The sequence below is a fragment of the Pristis pectinata genome, chromosome 14 (genome assembly GCF_009764475.1).
Source record: "Pristis pectinata isolate sPriPec2 chromosome 14, sPriPec2.1.pri, whole genome shotgun sequence".
Lineage (NCBI taxonomy): Eukaryota > Metazoa > Chordata > Chondrichthyes > Rhinopristiformes > Pristidae > Pristis > Pristis pectinata.
Genome location: NC_067418.1, coordinates 14,145,560 through 14,173,229, shown reverse-complemented (window position 1 = coordinate 14,173,229; position 27,670 = coordinate 14,145,560). Strand labels below are relative to the sequence as shown.

The 27,670-nt window shown below is 39.8% G+C and overlaps 1 protein-coding gene across 2 annotated transcripts in view; it reads right to left on the bottom strand.

Annotated features, from left to right (window-relative positions):
* Nucleotides 1-502: 502 nt before the first annotated feature.
* The window catches only part of prmt3 (protein arginine methyltransferase 3), a 179,955-nt gene continuing 152,787 nt past the window's right edge, over nt 503-27,670 (bottom strand). For both annotated transcript variants that reach the window (XM_052029301.1, XM_052029300.1), the window contains exon 16: nt 503-785. In XM_052029301.1, the coding sequence (XP_051885261.1) occupies nt 676-785 (110 nt within the window). In that variant the 3' untranslated portion in view covers nt 503-675. The remainder of the gene's footprint in view (nt 786-27,670) is intronic.

Sequence of the window (27,670 nt, the reverse complement as noted above, 5' to 3'; positions counted from 1 at the left end):
TGGCAGGCAACTGGAAACTCAGTGTCACCCTGTTGACTGAATGCAGGTTTTCTGCAAAGTGGTTATCCTATCCCGTTCTGATGAATGTTTTTGACCCGAACTGCTAACCAAAGTCTGAATGGTCTTTGACCTAGAACATGATTTTCTTCCCTTTCCACTGATGCTGAGTGTTTCCAGCATTTTCTGTTTTTGTTCCACATTTCCAGAATAAACAGAGTTTTGATTTTCATAACCTGTGATTCTGTTTTGTATTCATAAGTCAGTCATTCTCTGATGTGGCTTACAAAAGGAGCTGAATTTATAAGGGTCACTCAGAAGAAGATGAGGGAAACAATTATCCAGTAGCCAGTATGAAAAACTTTTTTCTGCATTCACTATATTCTTCATTATTGCAAAATGCCTCCAAATAGCATTGAAGAATTCTATTATCGATAATGTAATCAATGGGATGTATTAATTTGATATTTACAAACTGGCCCATGACTGACACACAACATTCAAGTTATTCATTTGCTTTATTCATGAAAAGTAAATTGAAAATCATAGAATCTTTTAGATTATACTTCATTTGGATATGAAAAATGGATGTTCAATTATCACACATGTTGAGTGCAAAATCTGTCGTAACAAAATGAACAGGTGGAAGCAGACCTTGTGGAGGCAGACAACAGAACTTCACTGAAGACTGTATGTTTGCTTTGTGTTGTTAATAAATATTGTTATAATTAATGATCGAGGATCCTTTCTATTCTTGCAGCAGGTGATCTTTCCATGTAAGACATCACCTGAAACCAAAAAAAACATATTATTCTATGGATACAGAAATAATGAATAGGAAAAACTTCAATGTGCATAAACATCGAATTATTGTCTCTCAACAAAAAGGTAAGCTTTGAATGGCAGCAATAAATATCAAATCAGTGCCGATACAAGGAAGCATGCAGGAACTGTTAGGTCTCCTAAGAGGAGTTTCAGGTAGTGCAGCTGCGGAACTAATCCACATCATTGATAGAAATCTAAAACTCCCTCTGTACTTTGTGAGTGTTGTACATGGCATTTGCTCAACTAACTCCAGACAGGTGCGGACTATGATTGACGATGGGCACTGTCTCTAACAATGCTTTTGCTTTGAGAATATGATTTACTTATTCAATATGTGTCCTGCAAAATTTGGCCAGCAATGGGGCAATGAATGTACAACAACAACCTTGTCTTTGGAGGTGCTTTATCCACATATCATGCCAGAGATATGGATTTCCATTACATCTTCATGCTGCCCACTACTCGGACCTTGGTGACTAGGGTCTGCACCTGCCTGTCCACATGGTAATTGAGCCAAGTTCAGTGAGCCAATCGAGCTGACCCTTTGTACCCAGAAGAGATCCAGCAAAGTGTAGCAAGGCCTCAATGACAAGTGGACGTCAGGTGACTTACTGCTGAGGCTCTGCCCCTTGAATGCTCTGACAGCCTTTGGCAGGAATAACGCTGGTGTCTTTATTTTTTAAACACTTCCTAAATGTTTCCACAGTTGGGTAAAAACAACAGCCTTTTGGTATTTATAAAATCTAAAAAATAAATTAAATAAAACACATTGAAATACTAAGAACTATCTTTGCTGCTTATCAGACTGAGAATCCTCATTGAAATTAATGGGGCCTCTGATCCTTCATCAGGTCTGATTGGTCCAGGATCAGAGAGGCAGAATCTGAAGTGTAAAGCAGGGGAATCTCAGTGAGACACGATTCCACTGTCTGAGTCCAGATTCGCAGGCATCTGTTGCTTAACCCACCCTCGATTTACAATGGGTCCTTGAATATCCAGGACTGATGTAATCGGAGTGGCCCAACACTGACGGTTCCCTTGGTACTGGCAACAATAATCAGCAAGATTCAACCCAATAAATATCCTAGGTCCACATGCATAATTCGCTGGATTGCTCAGTCCACACTGACTGCCATATCTGTAGATCTGGATTCATATCCCACTAAAACATTAGAAATTGAAATATAGTCATAGAATCAAACAGGTCAAATGGCTCACTCTGTCCAACAATTGGGCACCTATCTGCATTAATCCTATCTTCCAGGACTTGGCCCACAGCCTTTCATGCCTAGGTGATTCAAGTGCTCATATAAACACTTCTTCGTGCTGTCAGTGACTCTGCTTCCCCCACTCTCTCAGGCACTGCATTCCAGGTACTTACGACATACACCTTTTGCCTCCACTGATGCTGCTTGACTCACTGAGCTCTTCCAACATTGTTTATTGTTCCACTTATCACTCTCTGGGTGAGAAAGATCCCCTAAGGTCCCTTCGAAATCTCTTAACCCCTTAGCCTAAATCTATGTCCTCCAGTTTTATCTACCTCTGATATGGTAGCCTGCAGCCTATCTATACCCTTCATAATTTTCTGTACATCAATCAGGTAAGATATCTTTATCAGTCACATGTGCATCGAAACACAGTGAAATGCATCTTTTGCGTAGAGTGTTCTGGGGGGCAGCCCGCAAATGTCGCCACACTTCCAGCGCCAACATTACATGCCCACAACTTCCTAACCCGTACATCGTTGGAATGTGGGAGGAAACCGGAGCACCCAGATGTCCCCTCTTAACCTCCTCCACTCCAGTCTCTCCTCATAACTGAATCGCTTCATCCCAGGCAACATCCTGGTGAAATGTCACAGGACCGCAGTGTTCATTTTTTAACCACTTTCTCTACCCGCCCTGCTACCTTCCAAAATTTGTAACATCCTTCTGATCCTCTACACTTCTCACTGTTCCATTTATTGAGTATGTTTTCTCAACTATCACCTTACTTCAATGCACATCCTCATGCTTCTATTTGTCCCATGTGACTGCAGGAGAACATTGCATTGGATGCTGTTTGTACCAATGACATTGTAGATATAAAAATGAAATGAAAATAATGTTAAATTTCACAGATCTTTGAGTACAAGTCTACCTACAATGCATCAAAACCAGTTACCACCACTATCAGTTTTAATTAAATGCATCATGTAAAATTCCTGGTGTGTTGTATCACTTTACTGTTTTGTGTGAAATGAAAAATCAAGAGCAACTCATGCAAGTAAATTACATGCACTATTACTGTTTATAAGCAGATGGCCATTGGAATCATATGGGGACAACAAAATAAATATGAGTCTACTGAAATGATTGCTGAATTATCAAGGGTAATGAATTACTCTTTTCTCCTTTAAGGGAGTTTTATTTGGCAGCTTTTTTTTTGAATCCCTGGCTTTATAGCAACCAAGTAGAGCAAAGCGTAACTAGGAATCATGTAGAGGCATTGAAAATTAATGATAGATCATGCAAGAACAAATATTCAGTTTCTGCAATATTTTTTGCTATCTGCCAACCACTATATTGGAAAATATTTTAGCAGCAATGACACTAGTGTCAGAATGCTGCCTTTTGAAAATATTTCACCTTATACTAGATAAATAATGCTTTTTTATTAAAAAAATACATGTACATACCTATAATTAGATTTGTGTGTAAAAAAAACATCTGTATTAGTTGGGAAGAGATAGGCTTCGAACAAACTAAGCTCTTGCAAAATTAGTTTAATAAAAGGCGAGATCTTTATACAGATGCTTAGAGTATGAAGTCACAGTTGTCACTGCTTCAAGATCAAGCCTCCCATTACAATTCTAAGCCTCCCATTACAATTGATCTTGACGCAGTAACATTGTACACCAAATCGTAGTTCAATCTCCTTTCCCTTTCTCTCTCTTTACCCCATTAGATAGGCCTGGTATGCCCATAAAGTCGATGGCCTGTCAACTTTGAGGAAAGGTCATCAACTGGAAAGATTAACTCCATTTCTCTCTTGGATGATGCTGTCTGACCTGCTGAGCATTTCCTGCTTTTATGTCAGATTTCCAGCATCTACAGTTTTTGAATTTTGGATTATTATCTTTGTTAAGATAGACTGGAATAACCAAGGTACATTCCCTGGAACATACTTGACCTCAACAGAGTTGTAGCAATAGCACCACAATTATCTTCCAGTGTGTTAGGAACGAATGGGGAAATCTGCCCAGTCTCCAAGAGTACTATCTAGCAAAACCGAAAAAAAAAAACATGCAGCTGTGTACTGGGCTCAGCTGGATGCTCTCATGCTGATGTCTGAGCCTCGGTGATGAACATGAAGATGCAGGGTCCCCATGTGAGGGTGCATCAGTGTGGAATTAATAACCATCAAGAGAGGATGCAAGAAAAATATTAAGCTTTGAAATAAACAATCATGGTTACTTTGATTTAGGATTTTCTGCATGTGAGTACATTATCTCACTGAATACTAGTATGCACAGTGAGAGTAGTTTAAAATTGCTAAATAATTTAACTACTATTTTACAGTTTCCTTAATTTCACTAAATTCAACTTTTGGGGAGTGGCTGACCAATGGAATAAAGTTCCTGGGTTTTGCAATATGGAGATTCTCTGCAATCCTTCAAAAGTGGATATGTTCCTGGCTGTAGCTAGTATTACTTCAAAAACAACACAGGTAAATTATTGAGTTAATTATTCGTACTCGTCCAGATATGGCAATTCCATCTGATTCTGGAAACTAAGACAGCTTATTTCTGGACATCACTTGTATGGACTGGAGTGTACTAGGTGGAGTATACTTTCACTGAAGAGGAAGTAAGTGCTACCAGCTCACTCTGAGAATCATCAATAATGCAAAAATGGGTTGAAGCAAAAAAGGAGGCACAGTGCACACACAGCCTTTCAGAGTAACTCTGACCTTGAAGCCAATGTTCATGAGTCTCCAGTTACTGTACTCTGCTGGAACTTGTTTGGTTATCATCAAGAATTAGAAAGTAACATCCCACCTTTAAAATGGCTCCCCTGCTGCGACTCTTCCTCCTCTTAGGAGACTGGTTGGTGGGGTGGTATTGGTATTGGTTTATTATTGTCACTTGTACCGAGGTACAGTGAAAAGCTTGTCTTACAAACCGATCGTACAGGTCAATTCATTACACAGTGCAGTTACATTGAGTTAGTACAGAGTGCATTGATGTAGTACAGGTAAAAACAGTAACAGTACAGAGTAAAGTGTCACAGCTTCAGAGAAAGTGCAGTGCAATAAGGTGCAAGGTCACAACAAGGTAGATCGTGAGGTCATAGTCCACCTCATTGTATAAAGGAACCGTTCAATAGTCAAGGAAGGGATAGGGGAGTCTGTATGTTATAAATTACACCATAACACTTTGGGAGATGATAAATTTGACAGATAGTCTTTTCCAGTCCTTCATATGCTGAAGTTTGTGTGTTAAATCCTACAACCCTTTGTGAATAGCTTTCAATAGAACCTATGTCTAAATATTCAGTTTAATTTGGCTTGAAGTCTTTAAATCTTTAAATTGATTTTAAGATTTCTCATCAGATTGGCAGCTAGAAGCTGCATACTGCAAGAAATCTTCATTATAGTCAACATAAAAGTCAAAGCTCAAATAATATCAAAAGGAGAGATTTAATGTCGCCTGTGGTGAGAATGGATTATTCTTAAAAGACTTGAATTACCCAGTCCCAATGTTAATTTCCCTCAATGGTAATCTCCTTCATGAAACTTGCACACTTTTTTATTCTCTCGCAGCGAGCAAGTTATAAGGTCTCCTTATGAGAGTTGCAGTTCATTAATGACAGCGAGCTTTAATGTCTCAAAATGGAAACATTTGGTATTCAGTTTAATGAAGCTGGGCGTCAATTACTTTTGTCTTTCCTTTGTAAATTGGCAGGTTTTATAGACTTACCACCAAAAGTTTCAATTATATTCTTGCTGTGCGATCCACTGTATGTGTGGACAACACATGGCTTCACTGAGAGCTTGTTTCTCCTTAAACCACTCAACAATTAGCTTGCAGGCTCACACAATCAGAACACAATACACCAGATCAGAGGACTCTTCTCAAGCCTTAGCTGCCATTCATCAAGATCAAGGCTGATCTGATCACTGGACTCCACTTTCCTGCCTGATGCTATGATCTCATGGGTGTCTATGTTACTGGAGCAACGCATAAATTGCTGGAGGAACTCAACAGGACAGGCAGCACATATGGAGGGAAATGGACAGTTGACATTTATGGGTCAAGACCCTTCATCTGGACTGAAAGGCAGAGAGGAGACAGCTAGTATAAAAAGGTGATGGGAAGGGATAGAGTAAGAGCTCACTGACTATAGGTGGATCCAGGTGAGGGGGGTGGGGCGGATGATAGGCAGATGGGGGAGGGGTGAGCGGGAATAGTGCCAGAAGCTGGGAGATGATACGTGGACGTGAAACAGAGCTGAAGATGGTGAAATCTGGTGGGAGAGAAAGGTGGAGCATGGAATAAAGGGAGGGAGGTGGGACGGCAGATGGGAAGTAGGGGAAGGGAACCAGTGGGAGGAGCACGTGGGCGATGGGCAGATGGAGATGGTGGGGAAGAGGAAAGAGATAGGGTGATGGGGGCCAGGTAGATCAGGAGGGGAGAGAAAAGGGACAGAGGGGGAGCAGTTACTGGAAGTTGGAGGATTCAGTGCTGATGCCACCGGGTTGGAGGTTACCCAGGCAGAATCTGAGGTGCTCTTCCTCTAGTTTGCATTTAGCCTCTTGGCAGTAGAGGAGGCTGAGGACAGACATGTCAGTGTGGGAATGGGGAGCAGAATTAAAATGGCTGGCAACTGGGAGATCCAGACAGCCACGGCGGACGGAGCGCAGGTGCTCGGCGGAGCAGTCGCCCAGTCTGCGTCCAGTCACTGGATTAGTTCAGCAGCATTAACCCACATTCGTGAGTTTGAAATCTGCCAAGGCAGTTGGTGATTTTAAATTTAACTAATTAAACAAATTTGAAAATTGGCAAAAGCTGGTCACAGTAATTTTGGCATAAAGCTATTGGATTGTCGTAAAATTACAAGTGGTTTACTAATGTCCTTCAGGGAAGGAAATTTGCTGTCCTTATTTGAACTGACCTATTTTTGACTCCAGACTTACCACTGTGGGGACTCTTAAATGCTTCCTCCGTTCAAGGGCAAATGTTGGCACTGCCATTGTTGTCCATTTCGTTTGAATGAATAAATTTTTTAAAAATCCCCATAACCCTTGATTCTCCCATAAACCCAAAATCTACCTCAGTCTGGAATATACTTAATAAGTCAGCATTCCTAACTTGTTGGGTACAGATTTCCAAAGATTCACCATCTCCAATAAAGCAAATTCCTCCTCACCTCACTCTTAAATGGACATTCTTTTGTCCTGCTCTTTGTTCTACATTCCCTCATCAAGGGTAAGTTCCTCTCAGCATTTATCCTGACAATTCCCAGTGCTTCCACCCATCCCCAGAATCTTATGTTTCAGTAAAAAGATTCCATTATTCTAAACTCTGTAGAGAACAGGCCCTACTTGCTCTTTCATTGAGAAATTTCACATGATACCTGGGGGAATCTTTGGCACCCAGAATATTATTCAAGAGAGAAGGGACCAGAGGAGAAACTCAAGGGGAACTCCAGATCAGCAGGAACTGTGATAAAGTGTCCATTTTGCTTGTTAAGTGTAAGAGAATAAAAAATAATAATCAGATTTCATGAAGGAAATTGATATTTTAGAGAATTAATGAAAGTTATACATCACTGAAGGGATTTGTTAATCAAAGCTTCACCAAGATAAAACAATACATGTAGATTGCTTTGAAAAAGTACTCTTCAAAGCAAATAGCAATTAAAAGAAAATTTAAACTGAAACTACCATGTATTGGTCAGAGCATAATTTATACCATTGTTATAGTACGACTGAGATGACAATATACACTGTGCTATAATCATTTTAGATGTCGACTATAGTTAGCATCCTTCCAATACTACTGGAATAACACTTGGACTAAACTCATCAAAGGAATTATCATCCTGCATTATTATTCCCAGCAAGGTTAAGAATTACACTACCTGATAAATCTCGCAAATGGTTTAAATCCATCCAAGAGGCCGAGGAATTTCTTTTGAACTAGCTTTTAATTTTAGAAGCTAAGAAATGCAGAAGAGACACAGTGTTTTTCCTTTGATTTACTACCTACTTGCTTTATTATCCAATTAATTTTTAGATTTAAACCTTTCTTTTTCCTTTTAATATTTTTAATGTTTTGTTTTAATAATAATTAAGAATTTAACAAAATGACTGATCATTTGCTTTCTTTTCAAAATAATTATTAAACTGTATTTTTTAAATGTCGACTGTTAACGCCCTTTGGCTCTGTTTCAATCCCACAACTATGTTGTGAGTTCGATATCTTTGTTTGGATTATGTTGTTTACCTTTAGACTAAACATGGGTGGTTTATATATTTTTCAATTTGGACTACTGCCACCAATAGAACTGGGGTTAGTTCAATTAGAGGGTAGCTTTCTGGCTGTCTATTGGCCAGTTTTTGGGCTGTTGGGGGAGGCGGGGTGGGGCTGTTTTTAGGTTTTTATTCTTCTGGGCTAAACTACAATTTTTTCTAAATTGTCGCCATATCTGCTTCCTCTTTGAACTTTTTTTTACTTCTTCCTGCTGGTGAGACTCGCATATACCAAGATTAACCCTTTACATACCATATGTTTTTTAATCTGTTAAAATGGATAAGACTATTGATTTTATTTCATGGAATGTTAATAGCTTAAACAATCCCATTAAGCGCAAGAAGATCTTTAAAGTTTTTCATAGATTAAATGCTCAGATCATTTTCATTTAGGAGACTCACATCAGGAAGAAAGATAATCAACGTTTTTTTAGATTTTGGAGGGGTCAACAGTTCCATTCAAATTCACAAGCAAAGGTGAAAGGAGTTTCTATTTTTATAGACTCCTCAATTTCGTTTGTCCATCATGAGACAATATCAGACCCAAATGGTAGATTTTTATTAATTACTGGTCTACTTCATAATAAAAAAGTTGTTATGGTTAATGTTTATGCACCCAATGTAGATCACCCTGAATTTTTTAAACATCTGTTTGCATTTTTTCCTAATTTAAGTGAATACACTGTGATTATGGGTGGAGATTTTAACTGCTGTCTAAACCCTTCGATGGATAGATCTGTGTCAAATCCTGCACTTCCAAACAAATCCACTGTCTTTATTAATTCCTTCTTAGTCGAATCAGTAATTTTAGATGTTTGGAGATTTCTACACCCACATGATAAAGAATTTTCATTCTTTTCTCATGTCTACCATAATTACTCGAGGATTGATTTTTTTTTTGATGGTAGACTAGCTCCACTTACTATGGACTGTAAATATGATGCAATTGCCATTTCTGATCATGGACCACTGAGATTATCAATTAAATTACCAGATGTACCCTTTGTTGTCAGACAATGGTGATTTAACCCTTCTCTATTACCAGACTTAGATTTCGTCCAATTTATTAAAGAACAGATTTTATTTTTCTTTTTAACTAATTTTACTGAAGAAATCTCCAGTGGGATAATATGGGATACTTTTAAAGCATATATCCGTGGTCAAATCATTTCCTATTCCACTGGATTGAAAAAACGAACTAATAATGAAATACGTATATTAGCAGACAAGATTAAGGAAATCGATAAAAAATATTCTGATACTCCTAATCTGGAGCTTTTTAAAAAGAGAACAGAACTCCAATTACAACATAGTTTATTACTAACATCTTCAATTGAACATCTACTACTTAAACACAAAAGTCAATTTTATATACATGGTGACAAATCTGGTAAAGTATTGGCCAACCGATTGAAAGCTACTTTATCTAAATGTCAGATTAATAAGATTCGTAAACCAGATGGTACCTACACGATAGATCAGGTTCAAATTAACAAATCCTTACAAGAATTTTATTCTTCTTTATACCAATCAGAATCCCCTGAGGATCCTACATTAATGCATGAGTTTTTAAGAGATCTGAAGATTCCCCAATTAACTTTAAATGAACATTTTACATTAGATGCTCCCATTTCGGAGGAAGAAATAAAGAAAGTAATATTTTCAATGAACTCGGGTAAAGCACCTGGCCCTGACAGATATACAGCTGAATTTTTTAAATCCTTTTCTGATATTCTTGTTCCCTGGTTAACCAAAATTTTTAAAGATGCCCTATCAGTAGGTAAACTACCACAATCTTTCTATGAAGCAACTATTACTTTAATTCTTAAAAAGGATAAATATCCCACTGATTGTGCATCTTATAGACCTACTTCTTTACTAAATGCAGATTCAAAAATATTTTCCAAAATATTGGCCTTTAGGTTGGAAAAAGTTCTTCCACAAATTATCTCTGAAGACCAGATAGGATTTATTCAGAATTGTTATTTACGTTTTAATATGAGGAGATTAATGAATATTATATATACCCCTTCATCCCAAATTCCAGAATGTGTTGTTTCACTAGATGCTGAAAAGGCATTTGACAGACTCGAATGGGAATATCTATTCATTACAGTTCAAAAATTTAATTTTAGCCCTAAATTTATATCTGCAATTAAAATGATTTATTATATACCTATGGCTTCAATACTTACTAATAATCAAAGATCTACTTTGTTTAGGCTTTTTCGAGATACTAGACAAGGTTGCCCATTAAGCCCTTTATTATTTGATATTGCTTTAGAACCCTTGGCTATTGCACTCTGGGACTCTTCAAATATATGTGGCATTACTCACGGACAGAAGATTCATAAGATATCTCTTTATGCAGATGACCTGTTACTTGATATTTCTAATCCAGAGGAATCTATCCCCGCAGTACTATCACTACTAGATCAGTTTAGTGTTTTTTCTGGCTATAGATTAAATCTTAATAAGAGCAAATTTTTTCCATTAAATATGCAAACCCCAATTTATAGGCAATTACCTTTTAGATTGGTAACTGACTATTTTATGTATTTAGGTGTTAAGTTTACCAAGAAACATAAGGACTTATTTAAAATTAATCTATTGCCTTTAATTGACCATGTTAAACAATTATTTACTAAATGCTCCCCACTGTCTTTATCATTGGTAGGCCAAATTAATGCGGTTAAGATGAATATTTTACCAAAATTTTTACATTTATTTCAAGTGATTCCAACTTTCATCCCAAAATCTTTTTTTGACACTATTGATTCTAAAATTATTTCACATATTTGGCAGAATAAAATCCCAAGGTTAAGTAAGAAATATTTATAAAAACTAAAAAAGTGTGGTGGTATGGCCCTGCCTAACTTTAGATTATATTATTGGGCAATTAATATCAGATATTTAATTTTTTGGATACAAGATTCAGATGTAAATCAATGCCCCAAATGGGTACACCTTGAGCACCAATCAGTACTTGAATTTTCATTAGTTTCTAATTTAGAAGCTTCACTCCCTTTTGTACTTACCAAATTAACTAAACATATGATTAACCCAATTGTTAAACATACAATACGAATATGGTTTTAATTTTGTAAATTTTTTGGATTGAATAAATTTAACCTGTCAAGTCCCATTCAACCTAATTTTTTCTTTCATCCATCCAGAGTTGACTCAGCTTTTTCCACATGGAAGTATGTTTTCGTGATTTATTTATTGATAACTGTTTTTCATCTTTTGAACAATTGTCTAACAAATACAATTTGCCTAGATCACACTTTTTTCGATATTTGCAGATTAGAAATTTTTTAAAAGCTACTATACCCTCTTTTCTGACACTTTACAAAACTGAAATTACGGAAAAAATTTTAGGTCTTAATCCTTATCAGAAGGGCTTGATAGCAATAATCTATGATTTAATTATGAAAATACGTGCAGAACCACTGGACAAAATCAAGAATGAATGGGAAAGTGAACTTCAGACATCTTTACCTACAGAGACTTGGAAGAAAATTCTTAATTTAGTTAATACATCTTCAATGTGTGCCAGACACTCTTTGATACAGTTTAAGGTAGTTCACAGGACCCACATGTCAAAAGATAAGCTGGCTCGTTTTTATCACCATATAAATCCTATATGTGACAGATGTAAATCGAATGTGGCTTCTTTGACACATATGTTTTGGTCCTGTCCTCTTTTGGAAAAATATTGGAAAGACATTTTTAACATTATTTCAAATGTATTGAAGATTGATTTACAACCTCACCCTATCACTGCAATTTTTGGATTACCAAGGATAGAGTCTGGCCATTTATCTGCTTCCGCTAACCGTATGATTGCCTTTGTTACATTAATTGCCAAATGATCCAATTTGCTTAAGATGGAAGGATCCAATGCCCCCTACTACTTTTCAATGGTTCTCTCAAACTATATCATATTTAAACTTGGAAAAAATTAGGATTGGTACTGTTGATCCTTTGCTTAAATTTGAGGATATTTGGAGTCCATTTATTCAATATTTTCACATGATGTAGATCTCCTTTCAATAACTTTCTAACTTAGAGGAACGGAGTTGACGACATAATATTGCTCTGTTTCTACTGAGAAATTTTAGTCCAGTCTTTTTTTGTTTGTTTTTGAAATTCTTCTGTTTAGATTAGTTTGGTTTGATATATTGCTTATAATTTCTTATTGATTTGGGGACTTTCTTTCTTTTTTTTATTTACACAATAAATCTTTTTCTTTCCTTTCTTTTATATTATATTCATTTACTAAGAGATCATTGGATCTACAGACTTTTTATATTTTATTGTTCTTTATGATTATCTACGCCATGATTGTTTTCCTGATCTCTTTGTATTATATGTACAAACATTGATGTTATATATTAATCTGTATTCATCTGAATACTAATAAAAAGATTGAAAAAGAAAGACATAAGCTCATAATTATTTTGAATATATCACCTGCAGGGTGAAAAATATGATTCTGCAATATTCCAAACTGGAACTAAGGCAAAATAGCAGATAAGTTTTTCTTTATCATCTTTTTTATTAGGGTTTTAAGTATAAGGCTTAGTTTTTAATAGGGTTGCAATTTATCAGGGTTAGTGTTTTTATAAGGTACTTTTATAAGGGTTATAAAAGTTTTAAGTGGTAGAGTGGAGGCTGGACTGCGCAGGCGTGGCGCGGGCAGTTTAAAAAGCCAACTGCCATATCCATCTGGCAGCGTCGGAGCGGGCAGTGGAGTGAGAGGTAGCAGAGTGTTCTGGGCGTTGGCTCAAGGGGCTTAGGCGTAAAGGGGCAAGGAAAGGTAGGTGACTTGAGTTAAGGAAGGGGTATGAGTGCGGTTTCCTGCACTCGGTGTCAGATGTGGGAGTTCCCGGAGTCTCCCTGCCTCCGGGAGGGCTACATCTGCACCCGGTGTGTCGAGCTGCAGCTCCTGAGGGACCGTGTTAGGGAACTGGAGATGCAGCTCGATGACCTTAGTCTGATCAGGGAGAATGAGGAGGTGATAGAGAGGAGTTATAGGCAGGTGGTCACACCGGGAATATCGGAATCAGGCAATTGGGTCACAGTCAGGAGGGGGAAGGGAAAGGGGAAGGCGAAAAGTCAGGTACTAGAGAGTACCCCTGTGGCTGTACCTCTTGATAATAAGTACTCCTTCTTGAGTACTGTTGGGGGAGACAGCCTACCTGGGGGAAGCAACAGTGGCAGTGTCTCTGGCACAGAGCCCGGCCCTGTGGCTCAGAAGGGTAGGGAAGGAGAGAGGAGGGCACTAGTGATAGGGGACTCTATAGTTAGGTGGGCAGACAAGTGATTCTGTGGACGCAGGAAAGAAACTCAGAAGGTGGTTTGCCTCCCAGGTGCCAGGGTCCGGGATGTTTCAGATCGCGTCCAAGATATCCTGAAGGGGGAGGGAGAACAGCCAGAGGTCGTGGTACATATTGGTACCGACGACATAGGTAGGGAAAGGAATGAGGTCCTGAAAAGAGACTATAGAGAATTAGGAAGGAAGTTGAGAAGCAGGACCTGAAAGGTAGTAATTTCCAGATTACTGCCTGTGCTAAGCGACAGTGGATATAGGAACAGAATGAGGAGGTGGTTAAATGCGTGGTTGAGGGATTGGAGTAAGGATCAGGGATTCAGTTTTCTGGATCATTGGGGCCTCTTTTGGGGCAGGTGTGACCTGTTCAAAGAGGACGGGTTGCACTTGAATCCCAGGGGGACCAACATACTAGCGGGGAGGTTTGCTAAGGCTACTGGGGGGAGTTTAAACTAGAATCGTTGGGGGGTGGGATCCGTACTGAAGAGACTGGGGAAGAGGTGTTTGGCTCTCAAATAGAGGAGGCTAGGAGTAAGTACCATAGGCAGGTGATAGAGAAGGGACGTGTTCAGACAGGCTTGAGATGTGTCTATTTTAACGCAAGGAGTGTTGTGAACAAGGCGGATGAGCTTAGAGCTTGGATCGATACTTGGAGCTATGATGTGGTGGCCATTACGGAGACTTGGATGGCTCCGGGGCTGGAATGGTTGATTCAAGTGCCGGATTTTAGATGTTTCAGGAAGGACAGGGAGGGAGGCAAGAGAGGTGGGGGAGTGGCACTGTTGATCAGAGATAGTGTCACGGCTGCGGAAAAGGTGGACGTTGTGGAGGGATTGCCTACGGAGTCTCTGTGGGTGGAGGTTAGGAACAGGAAGGGGTCGATAACTTTGCTGGGTGTTTTTTACAGGCCGCCCGATAGTGACAGGGTTATTGAGGAGCAGATAGGGAAGCAGATCCTGGAAAGGTGTGAGAATAACAGAGTTGTCATGATGGGGGATTTTAATTTCCCAAACATCGATTGGCATCTCCAGACAGTGAGGGGTTTAGATGGGGTGGAGTTTGTTAGGTGTGTTCAGGAAGGGTTCTTGACACAGTATGTAGATAGACCTACAAGAGGAGAGGCTGTGCTTGATTTGATATTGGGAAATGAACCTGGTCAGGTGTCACATCTCTCAGTGGGTGAACATTTTGGTGATAGTGATCATAATTCTATCTCCTTTACGTTAGCACTGGAGAGGGATAGGAACAGACAGACTAGAAAGGTGTTTACTTGGAGTAAAGGGAATTATGAGGCTCTCAGGTAGGAAATTGGAAGATTAAATAGGGAACAGATGTTCTCTGGGGAAAGTACAGAAGATATGTGGCAAATATTCAGGGGGTATTTGTGTGGAGCTCTGCATAGACATGTTCCGATGAGACAGGGGAGTCACAAGAGGATACAAGAACCGTGGTGTACAAAGGCTGTAATAAATCTAGTCAAAAGGAAAAGAAAAGCATACAAAAGGTACAGAGAGCTAGGTAATGTTAGAGATCTGGAGGAGTACAAGGCTAAAAGGAAGGAACTTAAGAAAGAGATTAGGAGAGCCAGAAGGGGGCATGAGAAGGCCTTGGCGGGCAGGATTAAGGAAAACCCCAAGGCGTTCTACAAGTATGTGAAGAGTAAGAGGATGAGATGCGAAAGGATAGGGCCTATCAAGTGCAGCAGTGGGAAAGTGTGTATGGATCCGGAAGAAATAGCGGAGGTATTTAATGAATACTTTACGTCAGTATTCACCATGGAAAAAGATCTGGGGGATTGTAGTGGGGACTTGCAGCAGCCTGAAAAGCTTGAGCATGTAGATATTAGGAAAGAGGTGGTGCTGAAACTTTTGGAAAGCATTAAGTTAGATAAGTTGCCGGGACCAGATGAGATGTACCCCAGGTTGCTGTGGGAGGCAAGGTAGAAGATTGCGGAGCCTCTGATGATGATTTTTGCATCGTCGATGGAGACGGGAGAGGTTCCAGAAGATTGGAGGGTTGCGGATGTTGCTCCCTTATTCAAGAAGGGGAGTAGGGATAGCCCAGGAAATTATAGGCCAGTGAGTCTTACCTCAGTGGTTGGTAAGCTGATGGAGAAGATCCTGAGAGGCAGGATTTATGAACATTTGGAGAGGTGTAATATGATTAGGAATAGTCAGCATGGCTTTGTCAAGGGCAGGTCCTGTCTTACGAGCCTGATTGAATTTTTTTAGGATGTGACTAAGCACATTGATGAAGGGAGAGCAATAGATGTAGTGTATATGGATTTCAGCAAGGCGTTTGTTACGGTACCCCATGCGAGGCTTAAGGAGAAGGTGAGGAGACATGGGATCCAAGGGGACATTGCAGTGTGGATCCAGAACTGGCTGGCCCACAGAAGGCAAAGGGTGGTTGTTGAAGGGTCATATTCTGAGTGGAGGTCGGTGACCAGTGGTGTACCTCAGGGATCTGTACTGGGACCCTTACCCTTTGTGATTTTTATAAATGACCTGGATGAGGAAGTGGAGGGGTGGGTTACTAAGTTTGCGGATGACACGAAGGTTGGGGGTGTTGTGGATAGTTTGGAGGGCTGTCGTGGATAGTTTGGAGGGCTGTCAGAGGTTACAGAGGGACATAGATAGGATGCAGAGTTGGGCTGAGAAGTGGCAGATGCAGTTCAACCCAGATAAGTGTGAAGTGGTTCATTTTGGTAGGTCAAATATGTTGGCGGAATATAGTATTAATGATAGGACTCTTGGCAGTGTGGAGGATCAGAGGGATCTTGGGGTCCGAGTCCATAGGACGCTCAAAGCGGCTGCGCAGGTTGACTCTGTGGTTAAGAAGGCATATGGTGTATTGTCCTTCATCAATCGGGGAATTGAATTTAGGAGCCGAGAGGTATTGTTGCAGCTATATAGGTCCCTGGTCAGACCCCACTTGGAGTATTGTGCTCAGTTCTGGTCGCCTCACTACAGGAAAGATGTGGAAGCCATAGGGAGGGTGCAGAGGAGATTTACAAGGATGCTGCCTGGAATGCGGAGCATGCCTTATGAAAGCAGGTTGAGGGAACTCGGCCTTTTCTCCTTGGAGAGACGGAGGATGAGGGGGGACCTGATAGAGGTGTATAAGATGATGAGAGGTATTGATAGGATAGATAGACAGAGGCTTTTCCCCAGGGCTGAATTGGTGGCCACAAGAGGACACAGGTTTAAGGTGCTGGAGAGTAGACATAGAGGAGATGCCAGGGGTAAGTTTTTTACTCAGAGAGGGTGAGTGTGTGGAATGGGCTGCCGGAAACGGTGGTGGAGGTGGATACGATAGGGTCTTTCAAGAGGCTGTTAGATAGGTACATGGAGCTGAGTAAAATAGAGGGCTATGGATAAGCCTAGTAATTTCTAGGGTAGGGACATGTTTGGCACAGCTTTGTGGGCCAAAGGGCCTGAATTGTGCTGTAGTTTTTCTATGTTCCTATGTTTTCTAAAATACTGCAGGTGCTAGAAAACTGAAATGTAAACAGAAAATGTGATAAATATCTGGCAGGTCAGACAGCATCTGTGGAGAGAAAACCAGAGTTAATGTTGCATGTTGATAACCTTTCATCTGCTGTAGAGTTCCAACAGCTTTATTTTTATTCTGCACTCTTCTTAGCCTGGATTTTGTAAAATTTCAAGACTTTTGGCTGGGGATAATTGGGTTTTGCTGAATGTCCAATAATCTATTCCTGACTATAAAGCTGTATTTGTACAATTTCTAATTACCAAGCAACAGCTAGTATTTTAATTAAATGCCAGTTATGCCAACACATTGAGGTACCTGAGACCCAACATTTCACTTTGAATTGAGTTATTGATTTCTCATTTTAAGACCATGCCCCAGTGGAAAAAAATAGTTTACAACACTGTTCATTTTGTTAAATATAAACACCACAGTGAAAATACAGAGCAATTACAGAGGAACCACGTACTTATAATTGTCATGCTTCCATTCAGCTCAACGGATCACAGGTAAATTACATAAATTTAAATAATCTCTGCCTTCATGACTTGAATTATCAAATGCTCAGACCAGGTAAAATCTTACTGCAGTACATGCAATTCCAAACTGAACAGGTTAAAATGCATTCAGTAAAAATCAAAGCAAGGCTTATAATTTTCCAGATTATGCCTTAAATTAAAATTATTTATTTGTAAATCTAATTACTTAGAAATGCATATTGTTTGAATTAAGACTGCTTTGATGTATATTTTCTCATGATTATTATACTGAACCATAGCTAATTAATTTGAATGTCTGTTGTCAGAGATTGCCTTCCTGTGGTGCAAATCTGATAAGCTACTTTGGCAGCTGCATCTGCTCCCTCCTGCAATTCACATTCTCTGTCAAAAACCCTGCCAGGGTAAACAATAATAGTTCTGGGAGCTTCAGTGCAGAACAAAGCAGAGTGCACATGTCAGGTCAATGAACTCTCATCAGACTGGAAGAGTTATCTATTGAAAAGTTAACTAAGTTTCTCCCTCCACAGATACTGCCTGACTTTTTGATTATTCACAGTAATTTTTTCAAGAATGGTAAAACTTTATGATCCAAGATTCCTTGGAAGATCTGGCCCATTAGCCAAGTTACAAAATAATTGTTTCATTTTGCTTCTCATTGGCTTCAAACAACATACAGATTTAGATACTCTTTGGATTGAAATGGTTCCGGCATTTAGGATCTGAGTAGAACACTTGGTGAATCATGTCCCACATCTGTCTTAAAATGTTACACTTGCCTAGGATATTTCATCTCAAATTTATTCAGCATAAATAAAACAGATGCATGGGACTGGGGTTTGAATTTTAATTATAGTGAGTACCTGGTTTATAACAGATAAAAACTATTTTCATGTTTAAAAGAGGAAACAATGATTACTGAATAATTCCTCCAACAAAGCTCTAACCAACAAGTCCTAATAAGGTTCAAAGAAATGATCTGACAACTTTAAACTTCCACGTTTAACACTTTTAAATGCCATAGAGTAAATCAGACAAATATGCAAATTAAATCAATCAAATACTTTGCCCGATTCTTTGATCAGTTATAACCCCAAATGTCCACTGAGATGATTAGATCTGAATTCACCTCAAATCAATGCTGTCAAGCATCAGACCGATTAAAATGGACAGGTTTGAACTGTATTCCTTAGGTAATATGTTCTTCTTCAAGGGGATTGCAGGATTACACAACTTTACCAAAGCAGCAATTAGTGGAGGAAAAGTGATAAGAGATTCTGCTGCAATATAAATTGCAATTTACATTAAATTTCTAAATAAAACAGCATTGCTAATTTTTGGCAAATTTAAACCACTTTATTCTTTATTTCTGATGAGTAATTAGCGAACATGATTGTAACAAAGAAGTCCAAGATTGGGAATACATTTGCCAACCTCTTTTGAAGCATGTGTAAATTCAAACCCCAGAATCAGAAATTTGAACCAAGGGATCTGAGGATCATAGATAGGGTGGACAGTGAGAAACTTTTCCCCATAACAGACATGTCTAAAACCAGAGGGCATAGGTTTAAGGTGAGGAGTAAGAGGGTTAGAGGGAATCTGAGGTAAAAGAAATTTCACCCAGATGGTGGCTGTGATCTGGAATACAATGCCTTCCGAAGGTGATGGATGAAGTCATTCAACAACATTTAAGAGGTATCTGGATGAGCTCTTGAATAACCAAGGAAATAGAAGGCTACAGACCAAGTGCTAGTAAATGGGATTAGTGTAGATGGATACTTGAAGATTGGCCCAGTCATGGTGGACCAAAAGTGCCTGTATTTGTGCTGTAATTGTAAGACTCTATGCCTACCACAGAAGGTTTGGATGCAATTTGCACAATATACTTATACAAAATATGCATTTTGCATTCATTTAGATGGGATGGGGCTCTACTACTGAGCAGTGACGAGTCAAGCAAAGATCATGTTGAACCAATACAAAGGGTCAAGGATTTCGGGCATTGAGTGAGATCAGGTACAAGTTGGTTATATCCCAATTTCCTCGTCTTTTGTTCCAGATGTTAGCTCTGCACCATTATTATTCAGAGTTTTGGACACAAATATTGAATGTGGCGTGTAGCTAGAGGACTGGAGAGTGTCAATGGAATTTAATGTGAGTGTGAGAAGTATAAGCAGGAGGTGTCCATTTGGCTTCCCCTGTCTGCTCCAGCATCCAGCAAGATCAATCTTTTACCTTAGCATTACTTTCTTATGTTAATTGCACATCCCTCAGTTTCCTTAATATCTAAAAATCGATCAATCTGCCTTGAATATACTTAGCAACTGAGCCTCCAGTTTCTTGGGTAGAGAATTCCAAAGATTCAGTACTCTCTGGGTGAAAAAATTAGAACATAGAACATTACAGCGTAGTACAGGCCCTTCGGCCCACAATGTTGCGCCGACATTTTATCCCGCTCTAAGATCTATCTAACCCTTCCCTTCCACATAGCCCTCCATGTTTCTATTATTCATGTGTCTCTCTAAGATTCTGTTAAATGTCCCTAATGTATGTGCCCCCACAACCTCTGCCGGCAGTGTGTTCCATGCACCCACCACTCTCTGTGTAAAAAACTTACCTCTAACATCCCCCTTATATCTTCCTTGAATCACCTTAAAATTATGCCCCCTATTGTTAGCCATTGTCACCCTGGGAAGAAGTCTCTGACTGTCAAACACATCTTTATTACACATTTATTGCTACACATCTTTATCTTGAATAGCCATTTAGTTATTTTGGGAATGCAGCCCCTGGTTCAAGACATGCTAGTCAGGGGTAAATATCAACTCTGCACCTACTCTTTCAAACCCATTAAGAATTTAGTATGTTTCAATGAGATCAGCTCATAACCTTCTAAACTCAGGAGGCTATAGGCCATTCTGTTTAATATCTTCTCGTACAACTAAAGAGTTCGGAATATGGTCATGTTTTGGGTAAGAGAAGATCAAAGTCTAAATGATTTATCTTCTAACCCTTGTATAAGTTTCTCACTGGGATTCTGGATTGAAGAGCTATGTATTCCATGTTCTCCAAAGAACCCATCCTGTCCTTTGTAAAAATAAATCAGTGGCTTTTGTTTTATCACTCCTATTGGTAACTTATTTCATAATTCTTTCATCCTTTTACCACAAGAATGTGAATGTGGAATTCTTTGTTGCCAATATTGTTTCAAGAAAAATCTATAACATCCTTTAGAAGGCAATGCTTGAAGTATTAAACAGCAAATAGTGGAACTGAACCAAGTGGCTCATTTGGAGAAATGCATCATCAGAGATTTGATACACTGGATAAAGACACAGCTACAGAAAGTTAAAACACCTTTTCAAGATTCAGTGCTATCCCTTGACAGGGAATGAAGCACTTAAGAAGTATAGTCACTTCTGTAATATCAGAAATGCAGCAGCTGATTTCCAAATAGTATGGACTTACAAAACAAACAAACAAAAACAAAGAGATAATGATGATACAACACATGCACAAAATGCTGGAGGAAATCAGCAGGTCGGGCAGCATCTATGGAGGGAAGTGAACTGTCAACGTTTCGGGACAAGACCCTTCGTCAGGACTAGAAAGGAAGAGGGCAGAAGCCAGAATAAAAGGGTAAGGGAGAGGGAGGAGATAATGATGATAACCTGTTTTAGCAGAAATTTGAAGAAAACTGTCCTGTTTATTTTATCGCATCATTATCATCTCTCAACACAGGAGGCCATTTGGCCTATTGAGTCTATGCTGGCACCCAGCAATCCCACTCCCGCAGTTATTCCCCAGTAATCTTTTCTCTCCTACACGTCCGAGTAAACCAGCGAACCCAGGGGAAACCCACATGGCCTCAGGGAGAAGGTGCAAACTCCACATAGACAGCACCAGAGGTCAGGATCGAACCTGGGTAAGTGAAGCAGTGAGGCAGCAAAACCTTCTGCACGACCAGCACTTCCTGCTACACCATTGTGCCACTTCAGCTATTCCTCCTTGAATAATGCCATTGGATCTAGAGGATTATTACCAGAGGGATCTAGGCTCCCTTTTGCCATTCCTCTAAAATCAGTACAGCACTACTTGGCTTGGACCACTACCTTTGTGTCATAGATAATCAATTTAGGCATTTACTTCTACAATGAATCACATTATTATTCTATTTATTCAACAACATTATTGAATAATGTCTGAGCGAGTCATTTCTCCAAGCTGAGGAGAGGAAAAATCGCAAGTCTAAAACAACATGACTTGCAAACTGGAAACAATGGACCAAAGAGAATTTCAAAGTCCTGTGTGCTCATCAGATTGACATTATCGGGCAGCAGAGCATCAAGGTTTCCCAGTATTTATTGGATCACAGACATTTTGTTCTATTACTCCCTCCACAAATAAAGAACAAACATTTTCTGTTAAATAATGGATGTAGGCTAGTTAATATTTCCTACCAATGTTTAGGCTAGGGTCCTTGGATTTGAGTTAATATTTTAATTCCCATTTCTTACAAAAACAGTCTGAACATCACAGAGTCAACTAACTTAAAAACTGTCAATTCACAATAAAATGGCAAATGAACCTCCAAGTCGAATTCAGTATGAGCTCCAGCATTTATTTCAACAGATGGAATCATTCATATCCTAGCTCAATGAGTATCAAGTAACAGTTTGAGGCATTGTCAACTTTGTTTGGACTTGTTTCCATTTTTGTAATAGATCAGCTAACAGGGGCGATGTTCACTGAGCAGATGTTTACTTTGGCCACTATCAATATACCTGGAGGTGGTATTTGAAAATAGTTAGGCAGCTTGGCTTCAAACACTGGATCAGAGCCAACACAACAAAGTACACCACAGATCATTTCACTACATTAAACACAATTATTAACGTTGGCCTTCTTAGTATCCAATTCAGACCACAACAATTGAATTTTACATGGAAAAGTCAGACTGATCCACTTGAAAGCTGATGATAAATGGAAAGGCAGTAAGTAAAGACAGTCACCTGCTTATCATAAGCGAAAACGTAAAAGAACCTGAGGCTAAGAGTAAGTCTTTGATCATTTGTGTAGAGTACATGGTTGTGTAGCAACGGCACATTGGGTTCTGTTTCCAAAGTTCAGCCCAGAAAAATGATTTTTGGAAACAGTCACTGCTATGTTTCACTAAGTGCAACTGACCAGGGATGTACTTTTATCTGTAAATATTTGCAATGATTATAGAGATTACTTTGTATTCTAGTATCATTTTAAGATGAAGCTAAAGATTTGAATGGTGTTGCATCACAACTACATCCTTGAATTCCAGTCCCCTGGATTTAACGGTCAGCATTCAACAAGTGCCTCAGTGGTGGAAAGCACTACCTGTGTCAGGATGCATGTGGGAGGCTGCTCAGGGAGGGTTAGGGTAATCAAGGGAGGTGGCTAAGATATGCCCATATGCGGAGGGGCTACTCCAACAGAATTCTCAGAGACGCCACATCTTACCTGTCCGATGAACAAAATATTTAAAGGCACAGGTTTTCAAAGTCTGCAGTCACAGAGGTATGTGACATTCTAACTGCTGGCTCACTGAGTGGTTGTCAAGGTCAAGCTGACTCTCAGCTTCCTGGCCACTGGATCACTCCAGGCAGTCACAGCAGATCCACGCCATACCTCTCCATTTGCTCCTCAATGCAGCATCAGAGAGGTCACGCTGGCTCTCTACACCCAGCGGAATGATTTCACCTATATTGATTGCAGTGAGGTATAGATGGCATCTTGGCCACTTGGATTTTACAATATTATTGCCTTCCCGCAAGCGCAGTTGGCCAATGACGACACTCAATGCCCAACTGGGCTTTGGTTAATAACCCAGGTCTATTCATCCACAGCTACTTGTGGATCATGGGAAGAATTTCTTGACAGCAAGTTCCATGCTTCCAGGTAGATCACATGACACCTTCATCCCGTAGTAGCCTGCACTGCCGGCAATTTAGTGGCCAGCACTGCCATGAGATTTAGATCCTGGAAAACAGACGGTTTCCTCTACTCCCATGGATGCTCTCATCAGTTCCCACTCCAACCACCTCAGCGGAGTGTAGATATGGTGAGAATCACCACTGTACTAGCACTGCAGTGGAAAACACGTTTAGTCTCTGCAAGATGAGATTCCATTTGTCTGCAGTCCTTGCAGTCCACCCCCAGCAGATGTGGAGCCTTCATCATAATATGCTGCCTGTTCTTGCAGTCAGTATTAGAGGAGGAGCAGCAAGGAGTGTTGGAGCCCAGAGGTCAGAAGCAAATGAAGACCAGCAGGAAAGAGAGGAGCAGGAAGAAGCTGAGGGATATTCCAATTCACCATCCACAGCCTCATCTCCCATTTGAGCAGAGAAGGAAAGTGTTGTCTGCCTGGTAAATAAGGGATTCCTGTAAGAGGCACACTCCCCCTAATCACCCCATAAAACCATTGGCCCTCATGCAAACCAAATACTCCTTTCTAAACTTCAATCATTACCGCCAACATTGTCCAACAATGATCAGCCTGGAGAGCCCAGATGATTCATTATACTCTCTCAGATCCTGCTTTGCAGGCTCAACTGCACTGATTATAACTTAAAAGCTTTGTGCCATATTCCTGTATTTCCTGGTAACTGGCACTTCACTTAAAAAATTTAGACCTCCGTACAAAATAACTTTCCTCTGAGGAGTTCCACGATGCAACATCTGCTGTCTATGTTCACATCTACAGTTGATGTTGAACAGTTGGCCACGATGTACAAGCTCTTCGCCTCTGATGCAGCCGAGGGAGTAATGCACATCACAGTATACTGATCAAATTGACATGCAGTAGGTAGGGAGAAGCTGATATTTTGAGTCAATAAATTCTACACTCAATTACTGATGAGAAATCCCTCACAGAACTCCTGGCGAGGCTCCTTGTAAGCCTCCCCTTCCTCTGTGACAGCCACAATATTTGGCTGCAGTGTGGAGGACAGAGGAACTGTGCCTTTAAGAGTTGACCCCCCAAGTGATTGGCAGGTTGGGACTATAAGGGTCACATTTTAATGTTCTTCCTTGGTGTAAAACACCCCAACATTGTTTCAAACTTTCTTTTGACCAACTTCATAGGGAATCTAATTTAGCATTGGTGCCAAAAATAGGTGGAATCTAATTTCCAGGCAATGTGTATTACCCTCCAGTAAATGAAAATTCAGAGTAATTTAGGAGGCGCTGCTGGAGAGATTGCCTATGCAGAACCTCCAAGGCCCCTTCACATAGGATATCTATAGATCCTCAATAGAGGGAAGGAGTCATAGAGTCATACAGCAAGGAAACAGGCCCTTTCTGTGGCACCCATCAAGAACCCATTTACACTAATCCTACCTAATCCAGTTTTGTTCTCCCCACATTCCTGACAGATCCAACCACTCAGCTGCACATTAGGGGCAATTTAAAAGGCTCGATTAACCTACTAATCTGCGTGTCTTTGTAATGTGGAAGGAAACTGCAGCACCTTTTCAGTCACAGGGAAAACACACAAACTCCACGCAGACAGCACCGCAGGTCAGGATTTAACCCGAGTTGTTGGAGCTGTAAAGCACCAGCTCTGCCAGCTGCCTCACTGTGCTGCCCATAGGAAGAATGTTTGCACTTCATTGCCAAGGTTCTCAGAAAGGAAACAGATAAAACTATAGGCATAAAAGATGAGAATGGGTGCAAAAGTGTGGGTAAGGTAGCATCGTGGTTATATTACTAAATTAATATTCAGACTCCTGAATTACTGATCCAGAAAGCACGGGTTTGAACCCGACCAAAGCAACTGTAGAATTTAAATTCACTTAAATAATTTTGGAATTAAAAGCTGGGAGCAGAAGTGCAACCCATAAAGCCGGTGTAAAATTCCATCTGGTTCACAGGTGCCCTTCTAGAGAGGAAATCTGCCGTCTTTACCATGAATGCATTCAGTACCAGTGCCAAATTTGAACCTTCGGAAAAGTCACAAAGTTGATCAAAAGCAAGGATGGAACAGTGTTAAGAATATCTATACCCTGAAAGAAGTTTAAAATAATAAACTTAACTGCAGATCCACCAATGTGGTTGACTCTGAGCTGTACTTTGAATTGGCCCAACAGGCCATTCAGTTCAGGGAAATCTAGGAAGGGCAACAAATACCAGCCTCACCTGCTAAGCACATTCCATGAACAAAAAAGTGGAACTGGAATAAACTTTTCCTCCAGGGTTGAAAAATTAACAGGACTCCAAGTCCTCTTCCTAACCTTCTTTCATTAAGCCACTGTGATAGATAAATTGATCTAGCTAAAGAAAAACAGCAGCAACTCAGCTTGCTCCTTCAGTAAACATTTAAGAAGGAATTAATTTATAGAAAAATCACTTTAAGATTAGGTACAATGCAAGTCTGTAATAATATAGCAGATTAGGAAACATAAACTTTAATTTCACAATTTTTTTTAGAGATTATGTCAAACGTAATCATTATAATCCTAACAAATTTACATGATGTGGTTATACAAATAGGTAACTACAGAAAAAGTGCATTTAGATGGTGTTTTTGTGGCATTAGCAGTTTTAGGGACTATAGTTAAGAATGATATATTCTAATGGCCTGCTTTTCAATGAGGCTTACAGCTTACCATTGCACTGCCACTTTACATTGATGCAAAAATGTTTCAGATATGCATGTATGCAAAAGAACAGCATAACTTTGGAGTGTCAATCTGTCTTTGGAATGTATTGAATTTGGAGGGTCTAAGCTTTTTTCTTAATCTGATGGAGCTTGAATTTGACAGCTGTGTTATATAACTCCAACACAGTCCAAAAACACATATTACAGGAAAAAACATGTACTTATAAAGTAATGTTCATGACTTCAGGATGCCCAAGTGCTTTTTGATCAATGTAGTACTTTAAAAATGTAGTCATAACAGAAATGAGAAGACTTAGCACAAAATTTGAAGACAGCAAGATCTCACAAACAGCAATGAAACAATGGTCAGGCAACCATTTAGTTGAGTGATATTAGTTGAGAGATAAGTATTGTCCAATACACACGGAATGGCCCTCTGCATTTCATTGACGAGTGCCATGGAGTCCCTTATTTCCACCCAATTAAAAGAGAAAACCTCAGTTTAAAAGTGCCCAGGCAGTTCACTCTAAATCATTGGTGTGCTATAAAATTATGAGAGGCACAGATAGTCAGAGTCTTTTTCCCAGGGTGGAAATGTCAAATGCTGGAGGGATTTAAGGTGAGAGGGGGAAAGTTTAAAGGAGATTTGCGAGGCAAGGTGCCTGGAATGCACTGCCGGGGAAGTGGTAGAAGCAGATGTGGGGGCAACATTTAAGAGGCATTTAGGCAGGCACATGAACAGGCGGGACATGGAGGGATATAGATCATGCACAGGCAGATGAGTTTAGTTTAAACTGGCATCATGGTTAGCACAGACATCGTGGGCCAAATGGCCTGTTCCTGTGCTGTACTGTTCTATGCAGGTTTTAAAAATACCATGGAATCTTTTTCGATGTTCCAAAATGATACATAACCCCTCTAATGACATTAAAATGTATCCTCCTTGAATCTAAGATATCTTTATTAGTCACATGTACATCAAAACACACAGTGAAATACATCTTTTTGCGTGGTGTTCTGGGGGCAGCCCGCAAGTATTGCCACACTTCCGGCACCAACATAGCATGCCCACAACTTCCTAACCCGTATGTCTTTGGAATGTGGGAGGAAACCGGAGCACCTGGAGGAAACCCATGCAGACACAGGGAGAATGTACAAACTCCTTACAGACAGTGGCTGGAATCGAACCTGGATCGCTGGCGTTGTAATATCGTTACGCTACACTACCGTGCCTGCAAACTCTCACCTTGCTGTACCAAATGTTCCTTAACAAAGATAATAGATGGAATCCAGAGAATTAAGAACTAGTTGGTTTAACATCTGTTGTAAGAAACTTACCAGTTGATAATTAAACACAGAGTGTCTGAACGCATT